Consider the following 25,956-nt stretch of genomic DNA (forward strand, 5'->3'; position numbering starts at 1 on the left):
CGTTAACTGGAGTATACAAACTCAACAACATACTCAGAGCAGTAATTAAAGCAAATCTGCAAAAATAAATTCAACATTTTGACATTTAAGAGATAAAGTTTTGTCTGTAAATGTTTGCATTTGTAGCTTCAAAATAAAAAAATATACTGATCACCTTTTGAAATTATTAAAGTGTCAACTTCTTTTGACATTTTAGATTAAGCAATTAATAAAAAATAAAGATGCTGACAGTATTTTTTCGTTGGTGATGCATCCTTTGCCACAAATGATCGTTACACGAATAAAATGTTTTTATTTACAACAGGAATTTAATTTGCTCATTGATATTCAACATATTTTAATATTGTGTAGAAAATGTTTAATCAAAATGTAGCGATTTTTTCTAATCCGATTAATAGTCAGAATAATTGATTACTAAAATAGTCGTTAGTTGCAGCCTTACCCCTGAAAGAAGCAGTTTATCTACAAAATGCCAAAGTTTGTCATAAATAACTTTATGAGAATTTAAAAATGGTAATTTTTTTTGCAATTTCTGAAATTGTCTTTCCTTCAGTGAAAAGAAGAGGATCAGAATTTCCGATTTCACTTTAAACAATCATTTTATTAGCAGTCCCAGGAGGCAATGGAAAAACAAAAAGAGGAAGAAAAAAAAATGGAGGAACAGAAATTAAGATTACAGTAAAGATGGCGGGTCGATCAGAACCGGCGAACAAAGACAGAACAGAGGGCTGAACACGCACACACTGGACACAAAAATCACATCGTTAAAACAGAAAGTGATAAATGAGATCATGCTAAAGGTCGTGTGTGTTGGCAGATCCCTCTGTTCCCCGTGAGAAATTCACCAGGACCGACCCCACATTCACACACACACACACACAGAAACATATCAAAAAGCCCATCTCTCGAGTAAATCCACAATTTTTAAATCTCAGTTCATGTCAAGAGAAACCACGACACCCTGGCTGCTCTGCCAGGTCTTTAAAATTGTTATTTTCTATTAATTCTGTACACATCATATATTTTATTTACACACTGAAAAGCTCAGCAGCTGCTCAGTGCGGATACGAGTGAAAGTTGGCTCATCTGCCATCATTCTCTGTTCGGTTCTTTCAGCCGGAGACTCCGCTTTTACACACCCGGCGCCTCCGATTCGGTTATAAAGTCTGCAGCGTTGCACGTCAGTACTCCTAAAGCTTCCTTCACATTTGAATTAAAAAGCAACTAAAACCTCTGAGATCAACCTGTTTGTTTTCGATGCTGCGCAGAAACAAAAAGTGATCAGAAGTGCACATCTTGTTTGCATCAGATTACGGAGCCAGATGTTGCCACATTTAAAACTGATTGTTATTTATTTACTTAAGAGATCTTTCAGTTTAATCTGATATTTAATTTGAATTTAAATCATTTTTGTGTCAGTTTAAATTCAGATGATGCAACAGTGGCTGATTTAAAAAAAAAAAAAAAAAAGGCGGCTAATCCTTTCACATCTCAAAATCCACCCCCACACACACACACACACACACACACACACACACACACAGACAGACGAATTGGAGCAGCATGGGGGACTAAGGCCATGATTAAAGTGGATAAGAGACATCTAGAACAGCATTTATTTAGTTTTATTTCCATACATAGATGTCTATCACTCTATCGGGACTCAATCATATATAAAAAAAAGTTCTGCTTTCCAAGTCGCTCAAGCCCTCCCCAACCAAAAAAAGAAAAGCCTTTCAGTGCTATTAATGCAGACAGTACAACTACAGTTATCAAGCTTTCTCTTTCGTCATCGGTCTGTTGCATACATAGTTGTTCTCTTGTGTTTACGCTCGTCGCCCTTCCTCGTCGGCTGCGCCCTGGACGTGCAGGTGCAGCAGATCTGAGGCGGAGTAAAGCTTTTCCGTCTCTCACTCACACACAAACGATCGTACAAGATCTGATCTGAGAGCCGGACCTTGGCTGACAAGACAGCAAGGAGAGTTTTATTTTGTAGGATTAAAAAAAAAAAAGAAAAGGAAAAAAAAATCATTTGCAGGGTGAAAGGTGACTGGAGGGGGGGGGGGGGGGGGGTGGGGTGGAGGAGTTTCTGGAGCTCATGGGTGAAAGGTGGGAATCTCCGGGCCCTTAGCTGAGAAGCTGGCGGATCTCCTTGTGCATGTGACACAGGAAGTCAACGTACGACGCTCCGCCGCTGGCGCTCTTGTCCTCCACTAGAAAGTGCCTGAATGTCAGTTCGGCTCGGTCTTCCTGTTTTACCACCATCAGCTGAGAAAGAGAGAGAGGGAGAGGCAGGGTGAGCAGGGTTTAGGGCGCCCCCTGGTGGGGTCATAGGGAACTGTGTACCTGATTCAAGGCGAGATTCAGAATTTAAACTTTATAATTGACAACTGAAAGGAGCCGAGAGTACACAGATAGTACAGAGAGCAAAAGAGGGAGAACAACAGAGACAGAAAGAAAGAAAGAAAGACAGCGGGGCAGAAAGAAAGACAGAAAGAAAGAGACAGATAGAACAAGAGAGAGACAGAAAAAAAGAGATAGGCAGAAAGATAGAAAGGAAGAAAGGAAAAGAAAAAGACACTGTTTTTCCATCGCAACTTTCTCTGGTTTCTGGATGGCAGCCATATTGGACTCTGATCTCAGAGCTGCTCTCTATCCTCAAACTTTTCAAGCTGGAATTATCTTTTAGTGTCATCTTCTTATCTTAGTGTTTTTAATTAACAAGTATTATGTTTTGCACTAAGCGATTATTGTAGTGTATGTTGTGTGTAATGTCTTAAGCTGCTGGGACCTTGAATTTCCCCTTGGGGATTAATAAAGTATTCATCATCGTCATCATCATACTGTGTTTGTCTTGTAGCTTCGTGTTTTTGGTGTATTTATGTCTCAAATACTGTCTGCTCATCTTGTGCAACCACTGGATTGGAAAAGATTGAAAAGTGCTTTTGGCCATAGAAGAGCCACGATAATAATGCTAATAATAATAACAATGAGGCTTGCCTTCATGTATCGTGATCGCTGCGCTCTGAAGGAGTCGACGACTTCTCTGAGTCTTTGTGAGAACGGATTGTCCAGAACAGGCAGACTGATCTGAAACAGAAAACGGGTTCAGAACGCCATTTCACGCCATTCAGGAGAAAGTCAACAAATCTCTAACATAAAAGCAAATTATAAGATAAATTATTAATCTCCGATATGTTTTCTGTTTGATGAAAACAGTAAAGCTTCCATTATCTTTTTGAATTTTATGAAGAAATCGTGATTAGAGAGTAAAACATAACATTATGGAAAACCAACTGACTGCATCAGAGAGTTCGGTGTGAACAAACTATGTTCAGTCATACATGAATTAAAACTGATCATAAATTTGATCCTCATTAAAGATCTTATTGCCTTTTGTTGACTTATATGTTCTGTATTTAAAACACTTGGGGATTCGGATTAAACACTGTGATGAGAGCAACAGATGAAAAGATTAACTACATACAAGTCTGTGACTTACAGACGATTATAGAGAGATTTTAGTTTCCTTTTCCTCAAAAATGCAGTTAATTTGATTTATTTGGGCAGGACAATGCACATTAATCCACATTACCACAATTTATGGCAGCGTAAATATGCAGGAATTTGCACAATAGCTAAATTTCAACCTGTGTCCCAAGACAAGTGAACAGAAAAAACAAAACATTTTACCAAATAATTCACAGGACAGAACAGAGTACACAAAGTTCTATTAGTAGCAGTATAAAAAAATAAATAAAACAAAAGAAACAATATAAAAACATAATAAAAGATGCACTGCTGTAAGCAGAGGAAGACATTAAGCAACCAACGCTCGAGTTTCTTTTCTAAAAATTGCACAGTTTTCCCTTCTCTCTGATAGACGCCACCTTCTGGGTAAAATGTGTTTCAGTCGCCTCTGGTTTTTATTTTATTATGCCTTTTCTGAATTAAATCACCATTTAAAAAGTGTTCGATAAAACCACAACACCGGAGTCGGTCCATTTCCCCTCACCATGTTCGGATCGATCTGGCTGAAGCTCGGCGTGCCGAAGATGTTGAGCAGCAGCTCCTGCTGAACGCTGGCTCCCACCCACAGGAAGAGGTGGAGCCCCGTCTCCATCAGGTAAACTCCGCCTTTAGACAGCCGCTCCTCGGAGTCCCTCACCGCCACCGGCAACGACCCGCTTTCCAACTTCATCTGGAAAAATCCAGGAGAGACGGAGAAACACGATGAGCGGGATTATTAGAGATTACTGAGGAACTGAAGATGGATGGACAGCAGGGAAGCAAGCAGAGTTGGGCAGTAACTAGTTACATTTACTCAATTACATTTATTGAGTAACTTTTTAAAAATTACTTTTAGGAGTATTCCTTAATGCTTTTTACTTTTACTTGGATACATTTATTATGAAGTATGATCTAACTTCTCTACCCACTGTGAGTAATTTCACTGAATGAAAAACAAACATGTTTTAACCAAAAATTCACCAAAGACACGCCTGCAGTTTTGGTTAAAGCTTCAAGTTTTACACTGAAAGAAACTGATTTGGAAAATTTTCTTTTGTCTGTTATTTTTTTCTACTTATATGAATAATTTTTTTTCTCGTCTGATTATGTAATTCTTAAAGATTAAATCATCAATAATTTGATGAGTGACGTTTTCATTCTTGGACGACTATTTTTTACTTTTACTTGAGTAAAAATATGTTGAAATAATGTTACTTTTACTTTAGTACAATTTTGCGTCCTGTATCCAGCTCTAAATGCAATGTATTTATTAATCAGTTAATATAAAGTTAACTAATCTTATTGATCAACTAAGGATTAATTAATAAGTGTCCACTTACGTTTTCTTTTGTATCAAGAGGACCGACCATCTTTCATAACATAAAGGTCTAAAAAAATTTTTATATGCTGAATTAAGAAAAATAAATAAATAAAATATATACATTTTAACATTTTGTGTCAGCTCTATTAAATCCTGACGAAATAAACAGAAAATTGTGGTTCTCTTAAACTTGGACATGTTTACTTAGACATATGGGAAACATTTAATTCCCTATGAACAAAAAGATATTTATCCAGAAGTATCGACTGTGGTTGAAGGAATGTTAGACGATTATAAAGCTGTCATTAACGATTGTTTTAGTAATCGATTATTCTGACAATAAAGGCACATTATGCTAATTTCATTTAACCACTTTAGCTTATTTTATACAGTATTAGAAATACATCAGAAAATGCAAAATAAAGCAAAGGATGCATATAAAAAACTAATGACATGTGAAAAGGTCAGGTATTAATACAGTGCTGGGCGGATCTGTTGATAATTTATTTTGGATTAGCCAAATAATAACTGGATAACAGAAGGTGTTTAATATGTGCTCAAAATGTATATATTTCTGTAAAGCTTTGAATTAATTGTTGATCTGATTGTTTCTATCAGTAATGGCCTTTTCTGAGTCTGTCTTCTCCAGTTAGCGACTAATCGGTTACTGAATTAGTTGACGATTATTCCAATAACTGTTTCTGCTCTAGAGAAGATCTTTGTGTGAGCGTGTCTGCGGTCTCACCACTGGCAGCAGGCGGGGGTAGAAGAAGACGTGCGTCTCTGCGACGTCCATGCAGCCGATCAGCTGCTTGAGGTAAGCCCTGTCGTCCAACGAGACGTCGGCTCCTGGCAGCAGGACGTCGCTCTTCATCACGCAGTTCAGGTAAACGGGGAGGAGCTTCATGCACTCCGGCAGGATGAGCTGAAAAAAGAAAACAAATACACACATCTTTAAACAACACAGATGAAAAGTGGTTATTAACAGATTATTAGTGACGATGTATAAATGTCACATGAGGAGTAAACTAAAGAAGAGGATTATAGGCGCTGATGTTTGCTGAACCTGGGAAAGAACCTTCAAATTTAAATGAAACAAAAAGGAGAATAAATAGTTAATATATCCATTTTAGTACCTGACCAGCAGATGATGGACTGGCACAGTTCTTCCTATAGCAGGCCAGAATCTGAGCACACTGGTTGACCAGAGTGTCCCTCACAGCCTTGGTGGGATTGTTCGCAATACCCCTGAAAGCTACAAGACACAAAAACACACAATTACCCAACCTGAGTATCAGCAGCCGTTTGATTCAGAGCCTTTAGAAAGGTAAGATCAAAATCTTCCAAGGATTTTTGGACTCACCATATTTGGCGAAGTAGTTGATGATTGTGTCGGTCTCACAGTTGCGGTAGAGATCGGCCAGCTGCGCGCAGCAGTTCACCGCCATGTTGTGGACGCGCAGGCGCCTCTGACCGCTGCAGCTGGTGTACAGAACGGCACACTGCAGGCATACAGAAATAAAAAATAAAAACAACATTATATCTGTTAAACACCATCATGACAACAACTGAGAGGTTCGCCCAACCCAGCTGGATGCTCTTTTGGTGCCAAAAGAACTTTGACCTTTGTCAGGTCACCGACAGCGTTTCTCCATCTTCATCAGTGCAGATGCATCTCAATAAAATAGCGTATCATTGAAAAGCAAATTTATTTGAGTAATTCCATTCAAAAAACTAATATCTGACAGATATTTTTCAACCTTTGTAATCAAAACAGTCTTTCTGCCCTCCGTCTATCTACATTAAACTCGTCTAGGGAAACAAATGTTAGAAATGAAAGAAAAAGACTGCTTACAATTTTTAATAAATATCTACTAAAAAAATCTAAAGAACTAACATTTTATTTCAATATTTAATCTTAATCCAAATGAGCAGATCAGCCCTACACTGGATTGATGTAAAGTCAAGTATTTTTTTAGCTGCATTTGCTACAAACAACTAAGAGTTCAACTAAAGGAATGCTGTTACTACATTTTTTGGTAATAAAATTTTTTATTTTCTCACTTTTCTCATTTTTTAACCTATTTCTAACATTACATAAAAAATGGCTTAAATGAAAAATCTGCAGAATGTACCAATTTATTTTTGTCTGATTAATCGTCAGAATGGTCTTTAGATTATTCAATAATTAAAATAATCAGTAGTTCCTACTTCTGGTAAAGACTTCTGAAATGGCCAGAAGCGTCTTATCTGGGCTGACGACAAAAAAGTTTCCTCTGAAACTGAATTCTGTTTTTTTTAATATGTAATTATTTTAATTAACAGAAATAAACACTTGAAATAGTCTGTGTCATAAACCTATGTGAGTTTTACTTTTTGAATTACTGAAATAAATCCACTTTTGCTCACAGGTTCACCCCGACCCATCCACTCACCTGCATGAGCGCTCCCGTCTCCTCGCTGAGCTTGTCGTCGTGTTTGAACTCAACAGTGATGGCCTTGTCGCAGTCCAGCCCCGCCAGCTCTACATCCGTGGTGTTGTTCATGTAGAACGATCCGAAGAAATCTGTGGCCCGGATCCCTGCAGCATGACGACAACGAATAAAATTAAAACGCTGGATGCCTCTTTTTTCAGCGTGTTTAAAGTGTGGCCTGATTTTGGTGACTTACCTGTGCTCGTCCGGACCCTCATCACGGCGTCAAACCCGACTTGTTTCTGAACGTCTCGCCTCAGGTCGTTCAGGAATCGCTCTTGATCCGTCTGAGCCTGAGATGATGAGGACAAAATTTACACTAAAAGGTTAAAGAATGTTTGTGGAGGAGATCAAACTCCAACAAATAGCCGTCAATACAGTTTATTTGTAGACCACATTTCAGCAACAAATCATTTCAAAGTGCTTTACATCATAAAAACACAAAATCAAACAACACACAGTCAATAATTGACTGATGATGGCACTTGATGATGTCAAGCGCCATCACTACACATCAAAACGTTGATTAATGTTTAATTTATAATGTTTCAAAAGCAACTCTAAACAGGAGGATTTTTAGTCTAGGTTTAAATTCAGTTTTTTAAAGTCTGAGCCGCAGGGAGCCAATGTAAGGACTTTAGAAATAGTGTGACGTGCTCCATCTTCCTAGGTTTAGTCAGAACGTCAGCAGCAGCGTTCTGTATCAGCAGCCGCAGAAGGATCAATTTTTTCTGGATATGAACTGTCAGATTTTATCTGTATATCACTTTACAACAGTGACTACTGAGCCAAAGTGACTTCCATTAATCAAGTAATAAAAATGAATAGAATACAAATGGGTAAAAAACAAGATAGATAAAGTTAAAGCATTGGTAGAAACATAATGTCACAGTGCTACTGTGTGCTAAAAGAAATTGGTTTTTAGCTAAGCTTTAAACAAAAATAAGTCGTTGATTAATTCTATAGTTTTTGGACGAGCTACAGCAAATAAGCAGCTACCCAACTGTTTGGACAAAGTGGTGATTTGAGTCATTTAGAGTATTTTCTCACCTGAAAATATGTGTATTTGTAGACGGAGCCTCCAGTGGAGACAGGAACCACTCCTAACGTTGCCACATCCACGTACTGATTAGGGAACAGGAAAAGATCCACGCAGCAGCCCTGAGCCACACACTCCTTAGCCAGGTTGTTGTAGACTCCGACCTGCGGCTGAAACAGAGTCTGTGGACGAAAGCAGAGTTGGTGTGAAGCAACAGGTTTACGGTTAAAGCCCAAACTTCCTCCTGGATTTACTTGTGTTTACCTTTTCCTTGTCAGTCCCGATTAGCTTCTTATCTTCTCGGTTTTTCAGTTTTCCAGGAGCTTCTGCGATGGGCAAAGAGGTGTGAAACACAAACAGCTTCCCGGCACAGTCAGCCGCCTGAGAACACAACACACAACCTGTGACACTCTGAAGCCTCAAAAAAAAAAAAAAAAAAAATATATATATATATATAGATAGATATATAAATGCATTATTATGAAGAGTTGTAAAGAAAATATTTTCACATTAACAAATTTGTCTGTACAGAAAAATATAAATAAATAAATACACTTTTAACTAAAATGTTTTTATTATATGTTATCCTAACCATCAGCTCAGGTTTCATAACTGTAAGCCTCAAAATAAAACAAAAATAAATAAATAAATACAAAAAGAGCAAGAAGCAGTAAGTACTAAAGTAAAATAAATATATTACCTAATCAAAAAAATTCTAATTTATTGAGACAAATCTAAGGTTAGGTTAAGGAAAGGTTAAGAAGTGAGAAAACTATAAATTATATAATTAAATTGTGAAATTATTAAAAGAAAAAACCACCAATAATTAAATTTAACACTAGATAGTTATAATTATTATTACTACATTTATTTATTTCATGGCGCCTGTGTGAGTGATGGTGTCATGAAATAATTTACAGACAACCCAGCCATGAAAAATCATTCCATGAGACATTTAATTATTTAATTGCATACTTCAGAATTTTATAATATATTTATTTATTGATATATTTTATGAATTATATATTTAATTACTTAGTGGCAAATGTAATTATCTAATGGTGTTTTTTTAATCAATTTATGATACATTTAATTAATTAATAGGAGATTTACATGTATGGTTCATAGTGTATTTATTTAATTTTGTCACCCTTAGCCCTCCATATATTTGTAGCTCTTTAGTTGAGATCACCGTTATTAATCTGCCAAAGCACACAGAAAAATGGAGGCGGTAGGAAAATATTATCTTTGCTTGCAGGTCATAACATCGTTACAAACCGATTACATTAATTAAAGTTTTCCTACGCCCTGCGGTCCTGATAATGTGTTTACCTTTAATGCTTCCAGTCCCGCCTGGATGACGGGTCCAAAGACCGTCTCTGTCTCTCTGGTGTCAGCAAACATCTCTGGGATCTGATCCAACAAACTGAAAAGCACAAATAACACATCAGTAAGAACGATGTAACACACACACACCCACACACACTCAAGTTAGCGCGTGTTTGTTTGCTTCGAGGTCGCCCACCTCTCGATGACTTGTCTGCTTTCGTTCACATTCACCAGGAAGCCGTCGAGCAGCGGCACAAACATGTCCGACACGTCTGACACCACCAGCATCTGGGGCTGGGCGAGGGTCGACTTCACGTTGTAGAAATGCAACACCTTGTTGTAGGTGACGAAACCAACCCGAATCACAGAATCCACCTCCGGGTTTTGCCTGGACACAGAGAAGTGAAGCGTCTAAACAAACTTTCCATTCCCGTCTGTCCAGACTTTAGTTCTCCATCTGGACTGTGTTTGGATACCTGGGCAGAAGATCCAGCAGACTCTTGAGCTCGTTACAGATTATGCTGACCATCCCGCTCTTCACTGCGTTGTAGGACACGTCGATGAGGAAGATGAAGGCTGGAGGCTGAGGAAGCTTGTTGTTCTGTTGCAGACAAACAGCTTTAAAAAATAACTGAATAATAAACACATAATTATTCATCAGGGTTCGTACACTTTTCCTAAACTAAAAGCACTTTAAGCATTTTCATAGTAGGTTTTCAGACTTTTCCAGCATCACACTTTGGAGACAAGAATAATACAAAAGAAATAAGAATGGAAGCTCTAATATTACTGTTATTAATAATGTCTTGTGATGATATTCTACATTGTGAAGCAGGGACAACGTGAACTAAAATATAAGAAAATTTTACGTTTTAAAATGTCTCTCACGAACAAAACGCGAAATTAACAAAAAGTGACTTATTGATTTGTGTCATTGTAATAAAAGTTTGCTTATATTTTAGATGTTAGGAATAATAAATATTCATTACATTGAAACAATCCAAATAAATTGCATTAAGGTAAATGACCTTCCAGCACAAATTAGATGCTTAAACACAATATACAAACAAAGTTACAAAAATCTTTTCTAGAATTAAGCAAATATAAATAATTTTGATAATTCTAACAGAGCTAAAAGTTTAGTCTGATTTAACTTCAGACAGTGAGAAACAAAATATCTGTCTCTTTTAATGAGGTGTATGAAAATATCTCGTTTCAACTGCAAATAATATTTCCCCAATTTAGCAAACTGCACAGTATGAACAGGGTTTCCCCCCAGTGCATTAGAAGCCTGGCGGGCCACCAGGCTTTACTTGTGCCCCCACCAGGCTTAGCATTGCTTATTTATTTATGTTTTTTTTTAATGTTTGCATTTTTAAGTCTTTGTAGTTGGTGTTCATATATCAATCTTCCAATAACACAATTATTAAATTATATTTTGAAATTTCCTCTCAACTTTAATAATTTTTTAACTCAAAAACAACGGGCTGCTTGAATGCCAGGCGCCCCAACCACCAGGCTTAGCAAGTTTTCTGGGGAAAACCTTGATGAATATCAAGCACATTAAAGGACTTTATACAGAAATTAAGCACTTTCCAAACCTTGAAAACACCTAATTGAAATTCAAGAATTCTCAAGAATCTGAAGCACCTTTACAAACTCTAAATAATTACTGACTTTCTTGCAATCTGTGAGTTAGCAGTTAAAACACATTTTATGTGTTTTGAGAAGAGATTCATACCTTGCAGTAGTCAACTGTTGCCAGGTACTCGTAGGAGCCCAGCGACAGCTCTGGACGATCGTAGCAGTCCACTCTCTTCCCGGTGTGATCCAGATGCTGGAAGTAATGTGGAGGCACTGCGGGAAACGATCACAGCCACAACCATGAGCTCAGCGCGGCCAGTTTCAGAAAAAGACATTTCTGAAACATGCCTACCCTCTGTGACACAGCTGCAGAAGCCACACTGGAAGCGGCGACCTCCCTCTATGAACTGCATGTACGGACACATGTAGGCCTTGCATCGGTTGCAGCGGATCGGACCGGTCTCGCCGTGGTCCACCACGTATGGAGGGGCCTGAGAAGACAATCAGCAACATGTTATTAATTTTCCTGAGGCAAGCATGATTCATTCACACGAGGACGAAATATAAGACTTAGTGATCATCAAAAACTCCAGAAACTGTTTTTGCCAAATTATGTAACCTAAAACTAATCCAGATGGACACTGGAGCTAAAATAGTAAAAAAATAAATAAAAACACACAAAAAAATCCCTCAGACTGACACACCAACCTCTGCAGCTGTCAAATGGATTATCTCAACAGACAGAACTAATCTTACCAAATCCAGCTGACTGCAAACTGTTACAGCAGGTGATGGAGCCACATTTTAAAACCAACATCTGACAGAGAGAGCAAAACTAAGAGAGAGGGTTGGGAGGTAACAGGGCATTAGGATAACCAGGTTATCAAAAAACAGCAGTGGTTTGGCTTTCAGAGCCTTGATTAAGAAGTGCAGCAAGTTTGATGTTTGCTGTGCAAAGATCCGTTTAAAATGAGATCTATTGGTTTATGTGAGTGAACAACAGTGTTAAGACTGCATCATGTAATAAAATCAGGCTTCAAACAGTAATAAAACTGCGTTATGCATTTACTAAAGGCTCTTGATAGCCGTCTTTGCTGATAAAAGGAAATGATAAAGCTACGTTTGTGCTTTAGGTGAAGAGTTAAGAGCACTACAGCAACTTTTAAAACTCCATTACTAAGTGTTTTGGAGCAGTGAGGCCTGTCTTGAGACAAAAGATGACAAAAAAAAATTTATTTGCTGTCAAAATCCCCCACCCCCAAAAAAAGAAGCATTCTGAAAAATATTATTGGCAAATTAGGTGGAGCAGAAATGTAAGGCTACTGTCTCATGCCAAGCCACTAGATGGCGCTGTTGCAGAACATGCATGCACTTTTGGCCCTTAGTTTTCATCTCATGGTAAGATGGGAACCCAGTTCTCATGCAACACATACACAGCTCTGGAAGAAATTAAGAGACCACTGCACTGAACACGTTGAAATCCTCCTGGTTATTCCACCAAATATTGATTTCTGAACTCTTCTTGAGTTAAAACATTAGTATTGTTGTTTCTAAATGAATATTCATTTGTTTTCTTTGCACAATTTGAGGTCTGAAAGCACTGCATCTTTTTCATTATTCTGACCATTTCTCATTTGAATAAATACTAAATCTTTGCTTTGAATTTAAGAGACATGTTGTGAGTAGTTCATAGAATAAAAGAACAATGTTCATTTTACTCAAACATATACCTATAAAAAGTAAAATCAGAGAAACTGATCATTTTAAGTGGTCTCGGTTTCTTCCAGAGCTGTATTCCTCAGTAGAAACTGCTTAACTTAAAATTGGAAAGTAACCGAATTGAATCTGAAGTCGAATTCAAATCACCCATCCTGTTTGCTCTGAACCTTTAATTTGATCTACAAGCCAGATTTTAAACCTTTGATCATGAAGTTTGAGAAGCTGATGGGGAAGAAAAAAAAGAAGGAAGGTAAAAGAGGAGACACACACCTCATCGGGGGGCAGCGTGGCGAGGGGCTTGATTACAGCAGCCAGGGGGACCTGCGACTGCTTGGCCATGTCGGACGTACAAGGCATGTTGTAGGCCGTACAGCGGATAAACCTGGGACTGGCATTTCCTGCAACACAGAACATCTTACTGTTAATCACTGCAAAACCAAGCAATAATATTACTTATTATAAGGCAAACACTTCACTTTCTGTCAGTTCTGTTTGCAGGTTAAGCTGGGTAAATAGCTCTCATATCTTTTAAATAAACAAAAACAGGGCAAACATAACATGCAATGATGTTTACCTTGATCTTTGACCTGAAAGTTGGTTGTGACCAGAGGTGGAGCCTGACCTCTGACCCCTGTTGTGAATGGCTCATTGGACTTAGCCTTGTCGTCTTCTATTACCTGGATCTAAAATGAACAGAGAGCACGAGAGGATTTATTTTGTGTCGTTAACATGAAAGCGACACGTTTTCCCAGCTCAGACGTCATAAAAATCGAACTGAAAAACGTTCAAACATCCATGCAGTAAAAGACTTTCACATGCACAATGAAAACCTTCACAGGACAGTAGAGGAATGGAACCGGTTTGTGCTCAAGCTGCTCTCAGAAACAGGATGAGATGAGAAGTTAAAGGAAATCCCGAGGAAATGTTTATTCTCAAAGACATGCCTTTTAATGCATCAAGTCAGAGGAGGGTCAAAGGGCAAAGGTAGCAGGCAGGGCAAGAAAAGGGACTCAAAAGAAGGGGTTAATTAAAAGTTTCACAATGCATTTGTACTGCACAAATACTCCTGAGCTCCTAACAACAAAACAGGTCGACTTTAACACGGAGAAATAGCAAAAGTTGTTTGGTGTAAAAATCTAAAACATAATTCCCTGAGAAGAAAGTTTGACATTTAAGGAAAAGTATTTTTGCAAAAAATGAAAATAATCATAATAAAATTAGAGCTAAACAAATGAAAATTACACAGTATTTTATGAGACACAAAATCGTCCAATCATATTCCTTAAAAAGATTCTTTAGGGTCACCATGGTAACCAGTGGTAATCCCCTTTTACATACTTTCAGAACAAATCAGATACCTAAATTCATCAGATTTATTTATTTTCTTTTAACTAAAAATAAATAAAAATTACTTCTAGCACAGATGGCGTTAGGCTTGAACCGGTACGAAACGCTCACAGAATGATCGATAAAATTACCATAATATAATGTTTCATTAAAAACAAAAGTAGTCAATAACTAATCCAGCTAAAAGAATATAGCATTTTGATCATTGCTATAGAGCATGTTTTCTATACCAAATATTTATTCATGAATTGTTATTTTGATTTTGATTAGGAAAAATACAAACACCAGCTTTAATAGTAGCTTTTAAAAAAGAAGAATATCACATGTTACTGCAATTATGCTTCTTAAAAAGAAACACAAGTACAACAATCTGATAAAGGTTAGTTTGTCAGGCTATCAGCAGAGCAGCCAGCCTGCAGTCAGCTGTTTGGGAATAAAGTCCCTTCATCATGACTGCCTATGAATCATGGATCTTGTAGTTTTAATCTTTATTCATCAGCCAGAACTACAACTTTGAAAGGATGACCTTACAAATAAATGACAAAATTTGAGAGATTTGACTTTTAAGGCAATTTAAGAGTTTTCAAGGTGAAACTTAAGTACTATAATAAAAATAAAGACATAACTGGACTTTTTTAAAAGATCAAAAATTAACTTCTTAGGTAGAGTTTTAATATAATGAAAAATGCAACATATTTAATTTTAAATTTTAAAATTATATTTAACACTCATAACCAAAGATGTGTATACATCCTCAGGACTTTTAAAAGCTTATAATTGAGATGATTGGCTTTATAACAAATACAAAATCTAAAGACCGAAGACCAAACTTTTTAAGATTAAAGCTTAGACTTATAATGAAAGTCTAAGACATGTGGAAATATTTAGGAGTTTTTCAAACTGGAAAATGGCTTTTAAAAATGTAAGCTAGTATCTTATCCAAACATCCGACTTGACGTAAATGTAAACAAAGCCAATAAAATCTTTCCGCTCATATTCTTTCATCAGTTTTGATCTTTAGCTGCAACCCTCTAGCTAAATATAAAAAACAAAACAAAAGAAACACATCAGTGTCAAAAAACCCACAACGACTACCACTGACTTTGAGAAGGTAGGGGAACCAACAGGAGGAGAAAAGGAATTGTTGCAATCAAACATTTAGGAGAACATGATGAAGAGGAGAGGACAGGCACACAGAAACTTACTGGGCTGGGGATAGCATCTGGATCTATTCTATGTCTTGATTTCTGCACAGCCGGCATGTCAGACGCTTGCTATACAATCAAAAGTTTGTCCGGCAAATTGTGCAAAACAGAACAAAATAAATACATACAAAAAGTGAAGAGATAAAAAACACAGAAGTGTAAGAAGAAAAGCCACAGCAAGACTTATCTCGTTCAGGCAGAACTTTTAACACAGCAGTATCTGCTAAATGTTAGTCCAACTGTAGAAACATGCTAAGCATCAACATACGTCACAAAAGCTTTAAATCATGAGACTTTTGAAGTCGTAGAGTATTTTTTCTAAACATCAAATAAATGTTCATTAATTAGTGACAAATTTGATGACTATGTCTCACTAAGCTAAGATATTTTTAAATGCTGGATCTAAAATACACAAAGTTTTCAACAAATCTGAGCAACACAGATATATCTAAAATAACAAAAGTTGCTCAACCAAATGATTGAAAAGCTGAGACAACCGCACACATTTCTGTTCTCTCTGAACTTTACCAAATAGTAAAAAGTGCTACTGAATAATATTTAATGTCTACAGAAAAACTATTGCATGAAAACATCTGTGAAAGTCAAACACAATAAATAAATCATAAATTTAAAGTAGAGAAGTACCAAGATGTAAGGCAATGACTGGAAAGGGGCAGTTTTATGCTGGACTAGTCCGGATCAATGCCCAAAAATTCAGAAACTAACGCTCTACATGTATGCTTGAGCAAATTGTGCTAACAATAACACTCTTCAGTGAGGAGGTGATGAGGGAAGAACACTGTTGCATCAGTTTAGGAACAGGAAGGCTAGCTTAGTACAGACAAGTTGTTTTGTTTAACCCATTTCAGGTTTCTACTTCTGTCACAAAAGTTTTGGAAATGTTGGCAGAAAAAGTTTCCTAAGTGAAACGAGTTCGGAAGGTTTTAATTGTGAAAAATAAATGAAACATTTACATTCAAGCAAAAGGCGTATTTTGTTTGCTCACCGGGCTGGGAATAGCATCCGGATCAAGTCTCTTCTGTGGAGCAGGAGCAGCGGTGGGAGCCGGTGCCGGGGCTCCGTAGTTTGGTTGTCCAGGATACGGACCTGCATATCCAGGCTGGGGGCTTCTGGCCTGGCCAAACGCACCTAATGCAAAAAACACAAAACAGCTCAGCTTCCAGACAAACCAAACCGTTTTCGTTTGACTAAACTGTTGAGTTCCCACCATTTTGTTGAGGAGGGTATCCTGTCTGCATGCCAGGCTGAATAGGGGGCTGCTGCAGGGGCCCCGGAGGCCCCTGTTGACCCAGTGGACCCTGCGGTCCTGGAGGCAGGTGGTTGCTCTGTCCCATAGATGTTGGAGGCATCTGAGCCCTGGGAGGCGGCGGTCCTGAGTAGTACGGTGACGGCTGGGCTGCAGGGGGCTGATGTGGCTGAGACATGGGGGGGTACTGACCCGAGGCCACTGAGGTGGGGGGAGGCCCAGGCGGAGGAAAAGACCCTGGCTGAGAGGAAGGCGGTGTCAGCTGAGGTGGAAAGGAGCCTTGAGCGATCGGAGGCGGGCCGCCAGCAAAGCCAGGTTGGCTAACCGGTGGAGGTGCTGATGACAAAGAGGGCGGAGCAGCAGAGAAGGGCGGCTGAGGCTGAGACACCGGCACAGCTTGGGGGCGAGTTGGGGGACCCGAAAAAGAGGAGGGGGGGAAAGTCTGCTGGGAGGGCGGAGGTGGAGCAGAAGACGTGAACTGCTGCTGGGAGGTGGGGGGACGAGACGAGTCGAACGGCTGCTGCGAAGGAAGCGGAGGGACGCCGTAGTATTGCTGAGAAGCTGCAGAAACACCTGGAGATGGAGGCTGGGTGGGAGCAGATGAAGCGGGAGGTGGAGCCTGGGTGTAGGAGGGCTGGGGTGGGGCAGAGTAGGTACTGATGGGGGGCTGGGAGCTGTGAGGAGGAGCTGATGGGAGGGAGACACAAAGATACTGGTTAGAAGTAATACTGCAAATAATTATTTTAGTAATAGATAATTCTGAATAAAAAGTGAAACATTTACATTCAAGCAGTTTTTCATTTAACCACTTTAAATACAATATTAGAAACACATTAAAAGATGTAAATAAATGAATAATTAAACTCCTTCTTTAAGTAAGAAAATAAAACATTTCATTGGCCAAACTTCAATAACAGCATTCTTTTAGTGAGCGTTTGATCACTTGTAGCACAGGATGCATCTGCAGCTGAAAAATATTTCTAACATGCTAAAAACTCAGCCATTTCTGCTCGACTTACCAACACAGTGTAGTTACTGATCTGGTGATTATTTTAATTTTATTTGATGAACTGATTCATCATTGGATAGAAAAAGGTACTTAATGTGAGATTTTAATTAAATAAGATTTAAAAACAGAATTCGAACCAGGCTATGCTAAAACTGAGATTTGGGTAGTGATAGGTTTATTTTGTCCTAACCTGCAAAGAATCAGCCAGAGACAGAGATTAGTTTTCTTTTCTTTTCTGCAGAATAGGAGAATTGAGAGCAGACGCGATGAATCGCTGTCAAACACTGTCTGGAATCAATTCTGCCAGATCTCTCTTTGCATTTCTCTTTATTGTATAGAAAAAGGAGGTTGGGCTTCTTCACACAGTCACACAGAGAATTGACCAACCGTCTTTACATTCTGGAACCTCCTGTGGACATGCCCTTACAAGGGCATGTGACTGACCACAACTAATCAGTTACATATGGAACTAATAACACATGAATGTTTTAACGTTTTTAGCTTCCAGGCAAACATCCTAAACAAAGTTAATAATATACTACAAAAGATTAATAAAGTACTACAAAAGAAAGAGAAGTTAAGTAAATATAAAAAGAATAATAATATGAGAGTAATAATATAAAAAGAATAATATGAAAGAATAATATGAAAACATAACTTGTAAAATAAACTCATAAGTAAATGAACAGGAGGATAATTTTTCTAACAGGTAGAATATATTTACAGACAGTTTATTTAATCTCAAATGCAAAACGTATATATTTTTGTGCAGTTTTTGCTTACTTGCTGCTCTGAGTGTGTTCTGTCAGCAAATTGACTTTTTATAGCGTATGCTCCAGTTAACGATTAATTGATTACTAAAATAGTTGATAATTGATAAATCCAATTAATTGTTTCAGCCTTTGTAAAAATGCATCCTGTTGAATTTTAGCGTTCCTCCAACTAGTTGAGACTTCACATCTACAACTACTAAATTAAATTTAAACCAACAAGGTTGAGCAATTCAAATCTCACCAAAACTTTTACACAATTTTAACCAATTACCATAAGTTTTTCCTTCTTCCCTGATTAATCGCTGCAAATCCTCCTCAGATTTGACTAATCCACGTAAGCTTCCTGTGTGACTTCACTTCCTGTCAGTCAACAACAAATGATTTCTCTGTGTCACCCCATTTAAGTCTAATCAAAGAGACACTGAACCCTGTGTAAAGTTAACTTTACTTGACTGCTGAATATGTAATTCTGGTTTTTACTTTAGCACAATTTCTTAATATGTGAAGTTGTTTTCAGGGGATATTACATAAATTTTTAACATTTTTTTAGTGCCGTAGCAAAGAATTAAATCTGAATTAAATGTGCAACTTTTTGAAAAAAATTGTTGCGGAAAAAAGAAAAGAAACAACCAATTTTTTAGGCTGCGATAATAACAGCCAGTGACATCCATGAGGGACTGATTGTAAAATCTCCTAGTGGTAATACTCAACATCATCATATCACATAAATCAAATCCATTTAAACGTACCATATCCTGGCCCTGCAGGGGTTGGTGGTCCGGACGTGATCTGCATCCCAGTCATCTGACTGGTGACTTGTTGCATTGTGGGTGGAGGTCCGTAGTGTTGCGGATAGGAAGGGTGCGGCCCGGTCATGTTCATATGTCCCTGGTTGTATGACTGGGCTACAGCAGGCCTGCAAATGCACAGAAGACATAAGTGGAAAGTTATGGTTTCTGCTCTGGTGATGGCGAATCAGAGAAACCATGATGAAAAATGCTTTACATTAATAAAATGAATGACAGCAGAGTAAAAACTCCAGTTATGCGTAACTCTAATACACCATGGAGAAAATATGCGAACTGCTCTCACCATTCTTCTATGTCAAGTAGGGCTGGGCAATAAGACGATAACAATATTTAAAGCAATAGACAAAAAATCAATAGCAATAGAAAATACATCAGAACTGAATTCTGACCCTGAACCGCACAGCATTCTGGGAGATGTAGGCAGAGGAAAGGCTTTAGCCTCTCAATCTTTCACACCCAGCTAAGCAAGGTTGGTGGCATCAGCAAACTCACTTCATCTTTGGTTACCTAGCAACAACCTGTTGAGTTACATAGCAACAGTTTCATGTTTGGTCACCATGCCTCATAACTACTTAAAAATGAAAAAGATCGGTGTGAGGAAAAGTCACGTCACCAATTTGGCAGTATTTTGAAAATATAAAACTAATCGATATTTATCAATATCTACTGATGCGAAATGCTTATATTGTGATATGTTTTTCAACCATATTGCCCAAGGATGCCTAACCCAGCATCTTTTCATAATAATTTATTTAAAAAGTTAAAAATGTTTTTGTACTAGTGATATAACTAAATACCTGCAGGTTTACATAACTATCCTGCAGAATATCTTGAAATAAATCTAGTAGCTACAGATCTAAAGCAGCTCTGTGATGCTTTGATACCAACGTTGGATTTTCCTGGAGCGGTGCCAGTCAGGACATTAATATCCAAACATCATGGGCTCATTTAACAAAGTAACACTACGTAATCCTGCATCTAAACTTTCAAACAATACAAAAACAAAGAACCTGAAACACTTACTTTTATTCTTTATTTGTGCATTTTAGGTTGTATCTGAATAAGCTAAATAATTTTCTAACATCTTTCCTAATGAGATCTTCTCATGTTTCAGTCACAGTGCATCTATTAAGTGGAAGGCAGAGAAACGTGGTGCATTTGAGAAAATCGGAAAAATGGATTGTATTCAAGCACTTCCTTGTCACAAAACCTTCACTGAATGAGCAGCAAATGCAAGAAATGTGCACAAAATTATGGCGAAAATGATTGATTATAAATCTGGTTTTATTTGGAAGTAAATAAAAAACAAAATCAATATAAAAACACCACTTTTGTAAAGTTTGAAGTTCGTGCTGTCGAGTTGAAATGAGCCCTCAGCATGCTACTATTTTTATTGCAGAAACCTTTTAAATGCGTCACGTCATGCTCACTCCAGAGCGGGCATCGACCCGAGAGTTAAAAAGCCTGACAGATTCTGATTTTGGAGTCGTCTGAAAAGTTGCTAAGTTGACAATAGTGGGGTGACTATTGTTAACTGCACATGTACAGACTTGACCAGAAAAAAATGGCTGGTTTTCGTAGATAAGATCAGCTTCAGAGTATTAGTCGATCATCAACCTCCCAAAATGAAGGAAATCTGTGCACACCAAGGGTTTATATAGATGCTGTGAAGTAGGAAAATTGTAACTAATTTCACATTTTCACATCCCTGTCTAAATGCGAAAAGTTACAAAAGTTACCTGGGTGGTGCCTGTGTCATAGGTGGGGGTCCATTCTGCATGTCCCCCTGACTGTGGCTGTACTGGTTATACTGTTGAGGGGCTGAGACAGGAGGTGGTGCAGAGGTGGGAGGACCCCGAGCCTGACCTGAAGAAAAAAAACAAACAAACAAGATCATCAACTGATAACAGCACAATGGAAAAGTACTGAACTTGTCTACACTTTGTCACATTAAAATCAGAAACTTTACTGGATTTTACTGGAATCTTATGTGATGGACCAATACTGCTTTGTGCATAACTGTAAAGTGGAAGAAAAACAAGAAAAGAGTGGTGGGCATTTCACCTTAGCTGAAAGGTAAATAGAGTATTATTCAGGGAATCAGCCAAAAGTCACAACTTTTAGTCTTGTCCTACAACAAATCTGGTCTTTGTGGAAGAGCTGCAAAAACTAAATGGAATGTGAATAAAAACAAACTTCAAATCAACCTGAATCTACAATGTCCACCCTGAAACATGGTGGTGCTGGCGAGGCCTGTCATGATAACAAAGTTTGCTAGGCAATTAATTGTCCCACAAATTATTCCGATAAACGATAATATTGTTGTTTTGAGACCATTTTCAAGTAATATAATGATAACTTCAAAATAATGCAAGTACATAACCTTAAAGATCAATAAATTGTCATTTCTAAAACATTTAACACTGGAACTGGAAGTTATTTCAAATATTCAAAATAAATAAACAAAACTAACAAAATGAAATGAATACTGAAGTCTCTGTGAAATGGCACACTGAGACCAAAGGGCTAGATAAATTAACCTTTTTTTTTTGTTAAAAATTAAAAGTATTAAAAGTAAAATATTATACAAAAATAAGAATGTCTGCTTTTGTAACATATAAAATTAAGGAAGTTTAAGGATTCTCCTCTAGAGAACATTCAATACAAAATGATTCATCTTATAAAACATTCCTATTTGCCAAGTCATGTTAATATATGGGGCTGCAGATGATAATAAATTAAGAGCTGTTTGGGAGCAAAAAGAGCCAAAATTCCCATCACTAGCGGAAAGACCTTAAAATATAATATATCTCTTCAGATTATCTCAGTCTGATGGCTTAATTATTTTGTTTAGAAAAAATCCTTGTCTCAATTTGTCGCATTATCAATCCAAGCTAGTGCCAAAAGATTATGGCAAAAAGCCACGGAGCTGATAAATAGTTTCCAAATAATATAACATTAAAATAACATTCCAAGATTTTGATTTTGGGGTCAGAAGCTCAGGCTTCACTTTAAAAGTAGGACAAACAACATTTTAGGCCAAACTGGAGTAAAAATAACCACCAGACATTTAACATTTATGAGATGTAATATGCAAGTCAATAAAAAGATCAAGCTTGTCCAATAAAAAGCAACATGAAAATAAGAACCCAAGTTAAAAAACTACAGAGATTTAATATGTACTGAACTAAATAAAAGGAGGAAAATGAAAAAAGAAAGAAGATGTTTTAGACACAGCGGTGATTTGATGCTTGCAGGATGTGTGAGGTGAGAAAGAACTGAGGGGTAAACAGAGGCAGTTACCTAAGTCAAGAGGAGAGGAGAGGTCAGAGACTGGGTTGACTGCCACAGCCTTAGAGGGAAAGCTTGTGAAAGGAGAATAACCTGAAATACAAGAAAATAGGGAAAGAGAGCAAATACAGAGACACAGAGTGATGTGTGAAGGTAAATGAAGTAATGAAAGGGCGGCTCAGATATAGATTAGTTTGCACAGGTGATGAGATTTTCACATCTGAAAAGCGTGAACCGTTTAAAGTTGATCATAATTGTGCAGCTGCTGATCTGGATGCTTCTTGTTCACCTTGTGGAGGAACGCCAGGCTGATAGGCTGAAGCGGGGCCGTTGTAAGGTGCATAGGGGGCAGGGTATCCTCCGTCCAGGGGGGCGTAGCCGGGCTGAGCGTAGCCAGGCTGGGCCTGGCCGTAGGGAGAGGCCATTGGAGTGTGCTGGTTTACATTCATCTTCAGTTCATCCCTAAAGCTTGATCAAACAGTGACAGAATTACAACACTACATCTAACGCCATCATAGCTTTTAGCCTGATTATGAAGATGAGAATGGGGAAAGTGCAGTGGAAGTTGGGAATCAAAAATTTGACATTTTTCCAACAAGTAAATGCATCACAATGTTCACACCGCACTCTTCAGTCTGAAGGTTGCCACCAAGAATACATGCATCAAAGTTAGCTATTTTTAGCATTAGTGAGGAGTTTTCACCCATAGCAGGCTTTTTAACAGCAAAATGTATTTTATATTAAATGTTGTGACAGGACTCTGGTTAGCATAGGACTGAACATATTTCAGCAAAGTTGCTCTGTTTTATTATTTTGAACCTCTGTCTATCAACAGAGGGGCTGAATTTGGGGAAATCCCAGACTATGTTTTTCAGAATATAAACACAGAGATGGAGGATTTTGTATTGCTCTCCATGCAAACTGCACTAATATGCCGCTGAAGACTGTTTTAAATGTCCATTCTGCAACAATTTGGTCTTTGTTGATCAATCTTAGTAAAACTTAATCATCTGTCTTCTTTCAACTGAACTAGCAAACCGAAACCCTCGTCTAAAAAATTATTTATTTGCCGTTCTGGATTGAAGGTGTGAGAATTTTCAATAACATAAAACTCAGAATGTTGCTTGTTGTCTGTTTATTTTTCCTGATGATAGTGTTATATCTTTAATTTTCTTAAATCAGTCTTTTAGATAATGCTTTCAACTATCTTTATTCCAACAACTCAAATGATCTGATACCAAAGCAGATGTTTAATTACCTTGTGCAAAGCCTGGTTTCTATAAAAACTTGAAAATACTTTTATCTCAATTTCAGAAAGTGGCCATATTGTTCACATTGAAAAAAATAAAACAGAAACAAGTGGAGGTTGAATGTCATCATTCAGCAGAGGCGCTTCGCTGTCAGTTTTAATGGTGATGATATATTCTACATTAACCTTTTACCTTTGGGCAAATCTAACGATAACAAAACAGAACATTAATTTAAAAAAAATGATTCAACATTTCACTAAATATTCTCTGAGGTAGAGCAATTTTGTTATTTTTAGTCTCAACTTTTCATATTATTGTAATTTAATTACATATAAATATGACTGCGAGTAAAAAGATAAGAAATATGCTTCTAACCTACACACAAGGTTAGGTTTAGGTTCTGAAGTAAGAAATATATTTTGATAACATTTCAGATTAAATGATCAGATGTTTTGCCATTAACATGTCAAAACAAATTGCTCACACTCCAACTAAGTTAAACTATCTTTTCATAATAACATTTCCAGGTTCTATGATCACATCCAGACAATTTAAATGTCCCTCTGACTTTCAGCTTTCAAATCATGACAGCATGAAGTTCATGACAAAACTGAAAGATTCAAAGGCAGATTAACAATTACTGGCACTTTCTCTTAACTAAATCTTGTGAGAAACACAAGATCTTTTCTCACTGCTCAACAACACTGACGAATCCTGGTAATAATTTTAGTTTGACTGTTTCAGAGCAAATCCACTATTAACAGATGTGTTCCAGCTGAGCTACTTATCATACACTCAAGTTTTTAGATGTAGGCCTAACTTATACGACAAACATGAGTATCATCTAACAAACATGGGCTAAACGAGCGGAGCCTTTGAATTATTCAACAGAGAAGGGGCCACGATGAGAAATACAATAGCTATCTAGTAAGTCAGGCCCGCTAAAAGAACCCAATCTCCCAATTAAGATAAACTGCGCTAAAGTTAAACAAAAACAACTTAATCTCACAGTTAAAGGAGAGTATACAAGTCCTGAACTGCAGCAAAACCCGAGGACGAGCTGGCGAGTGTAGCAGTGCCGCATCAACATTAGCTGATTAGTAGCTACTAGCTGTAGCATAGTAAAATACCATTGAAAGTTTGGAAAACAATGATTCAAACATCGAGTTGCTACCATGTGTGAGTTAGAAGAGTGGCAAAAATACGAGAAGTTGGTAAAAAACAACAATGTTTAGCTCCTGAATACGTGAGTGCTAATTCAGCATGCTAATGTTAGCAACAGGCCAGATTGAATCATGACAGCAAAGGTGCTTGAATCAGCTGAGATCGAGTCACCACAGCCTGCCGTAGAAAGCTAATGCTAGCCCCGCTGACATACGATGCTAGCCGAAAGTGAAGCTAATAACCTCCAGTTACTTCTCAGAAAGCTGCTAGCCGCGTCTCTTAGCATCGGTTAGCATTGCTTAGCATCGGCAGAGGTAGCGAAATCCGAGCTCCCCGTGTCAAAACCGGGTGAGGGTGTCAGACATGGAGCCGCATCACAACAAAACCTACCTCGGTAGAGGTGTAAATAGTAAGGCAATCCGTTGTTCGTGGCAAACGGAGAAGCCCTGTGGCCGACTGAACTCGAAGCCGTCTCGGGGTGTTGCTCACTAATCCCTTCTTGGTAGCAGAAGCGGACATTCAGCGGAACTGCTGCAACGCTGTGCCACGTCCACATCCGGACGACGTACGACGACTTCCTCTACGTTCCCCCTTCCCCGGCTCTTTTCCCGTGAAAGTGAAACGCTTGGTTCGATTCTATGGAGGACCACAACTGACATAACTAAAAATAAATGCAGAAATCTACATTTTCTGTTTTTCCTTTTACTTACACATGCGATTCATATTTTGTGAATTATGTTGTGTGTTTATATATAGCTGTTTATTGCTTGATGTTTTGTTAATTTATAAACACGTCGCATATCATATTTGGATTCACATTATGCATAAAATCTTTGCACCCTAACTGGCAGTAAACTTAATTTAG

General features: G+C 37.8%; 1 protein-coding gene across 5 annotated transcripts; it reads right to left on the bottom strand.

The window, feature by feature from the left end:
- Nucleotides 1-580: 580 nt before the first annotated feature.
- sec24c (SEC24 homolog C, COPII coat complex component) lies at nt 581-25,662 on the bottom strand. 5 transcript variants are annotated; one of them, XM_032573674.1, is made up of 25 exons: nt 25,482-25,625; nt 22,967-23,145; nt 22,690-22,770; nt 21,126-21,252; nt 19,327-19,493; nt 16,757-17,482; nt 16,535-16,677; nt 15,529-15,597; nt 13,551-13,659; nt 13,247-13,374; nt 11,610-11,748; nt 11,415-11,530; nt 10,150-10,274; nt 9,870-10,061; nt 9,677-9,770; nt 8,609-8,725; nt 8,356-8,526; nt 7,502-7,598; nt 7,267-7,412; nt 6,195-6,333; nt 5,968-6,086; nt 5,577-5,756; nt 4,016-4,201; nt 3,001-3,090; nt 581-2,268 (listed from the first exon to the last, which is right to left on the bottom strand). In XM_032573674.1, the coding sequence occupies exons 2-25, from the start codon at nt 23,124-23,126 to the stop codon at nt 2,128-2,130; spliced, it is 3,762 nt and encodes a 1,253-aa protein (XP_032429565.1). In that variant the 5' UTR covers nt 23,127-23,145; nt 25,482-25,625; the 3' UTR covers nt 581-2,127. The 5 variants fall into 5 exon arrangements, with proteins under 5 accessions (XP_032429565.1, XP_032429568.1, XP_032429566.1 ...); XM_032573677.1 differs by lacking the exon at nt 22,690-22,770; XM_032573675.1 differs by lacking the exon at nt 15,529-15,597.
- Nucleotides 25,663-25,956: the final 294 nt, after the last annotated feature.

This window comes from Xiphophorus hellerii, chromosome 10 (assembly GCF_003331165.1).
Source record: "Xiphophorus hellerii strain 12219 chromosome 10, Xiphophorus_hellerii-4.1, whole genome shotgun sequence".
Lineage (NCBI taxonomy): Eukaryota > Metazoa > Chordata > Actinopteri > Cyprinodontiformes > Poeciliidae > Xiphophorus > Xiphophorus hellerii.

Excerpts from the sequence above, each read along its gene's own strand:
- sec24c (XM_032573674.1), bottom strand. The coding sequence starts at position 23,126 with ATGAATGTAAACCAGCACACTCCAATGGCCTCTCCCTACGGCCAGGCC. Across the intron at positions 10,062-10,149 it reads CTGCTGGATCTTCTGCCCAG|GCAAAACCCGGAGGTGGATT; the intron begins GTATCCAAACAC and ends CTCTGTGTCCAG. Across the intron at positions 3,091-4,015 it reads GCCAGATCGATCCGAACATG|ATCAGTCTGCCTGTTCTGGA; the intron begins GTGAGGGGAAAT and ends TTTCTGTTTCAG.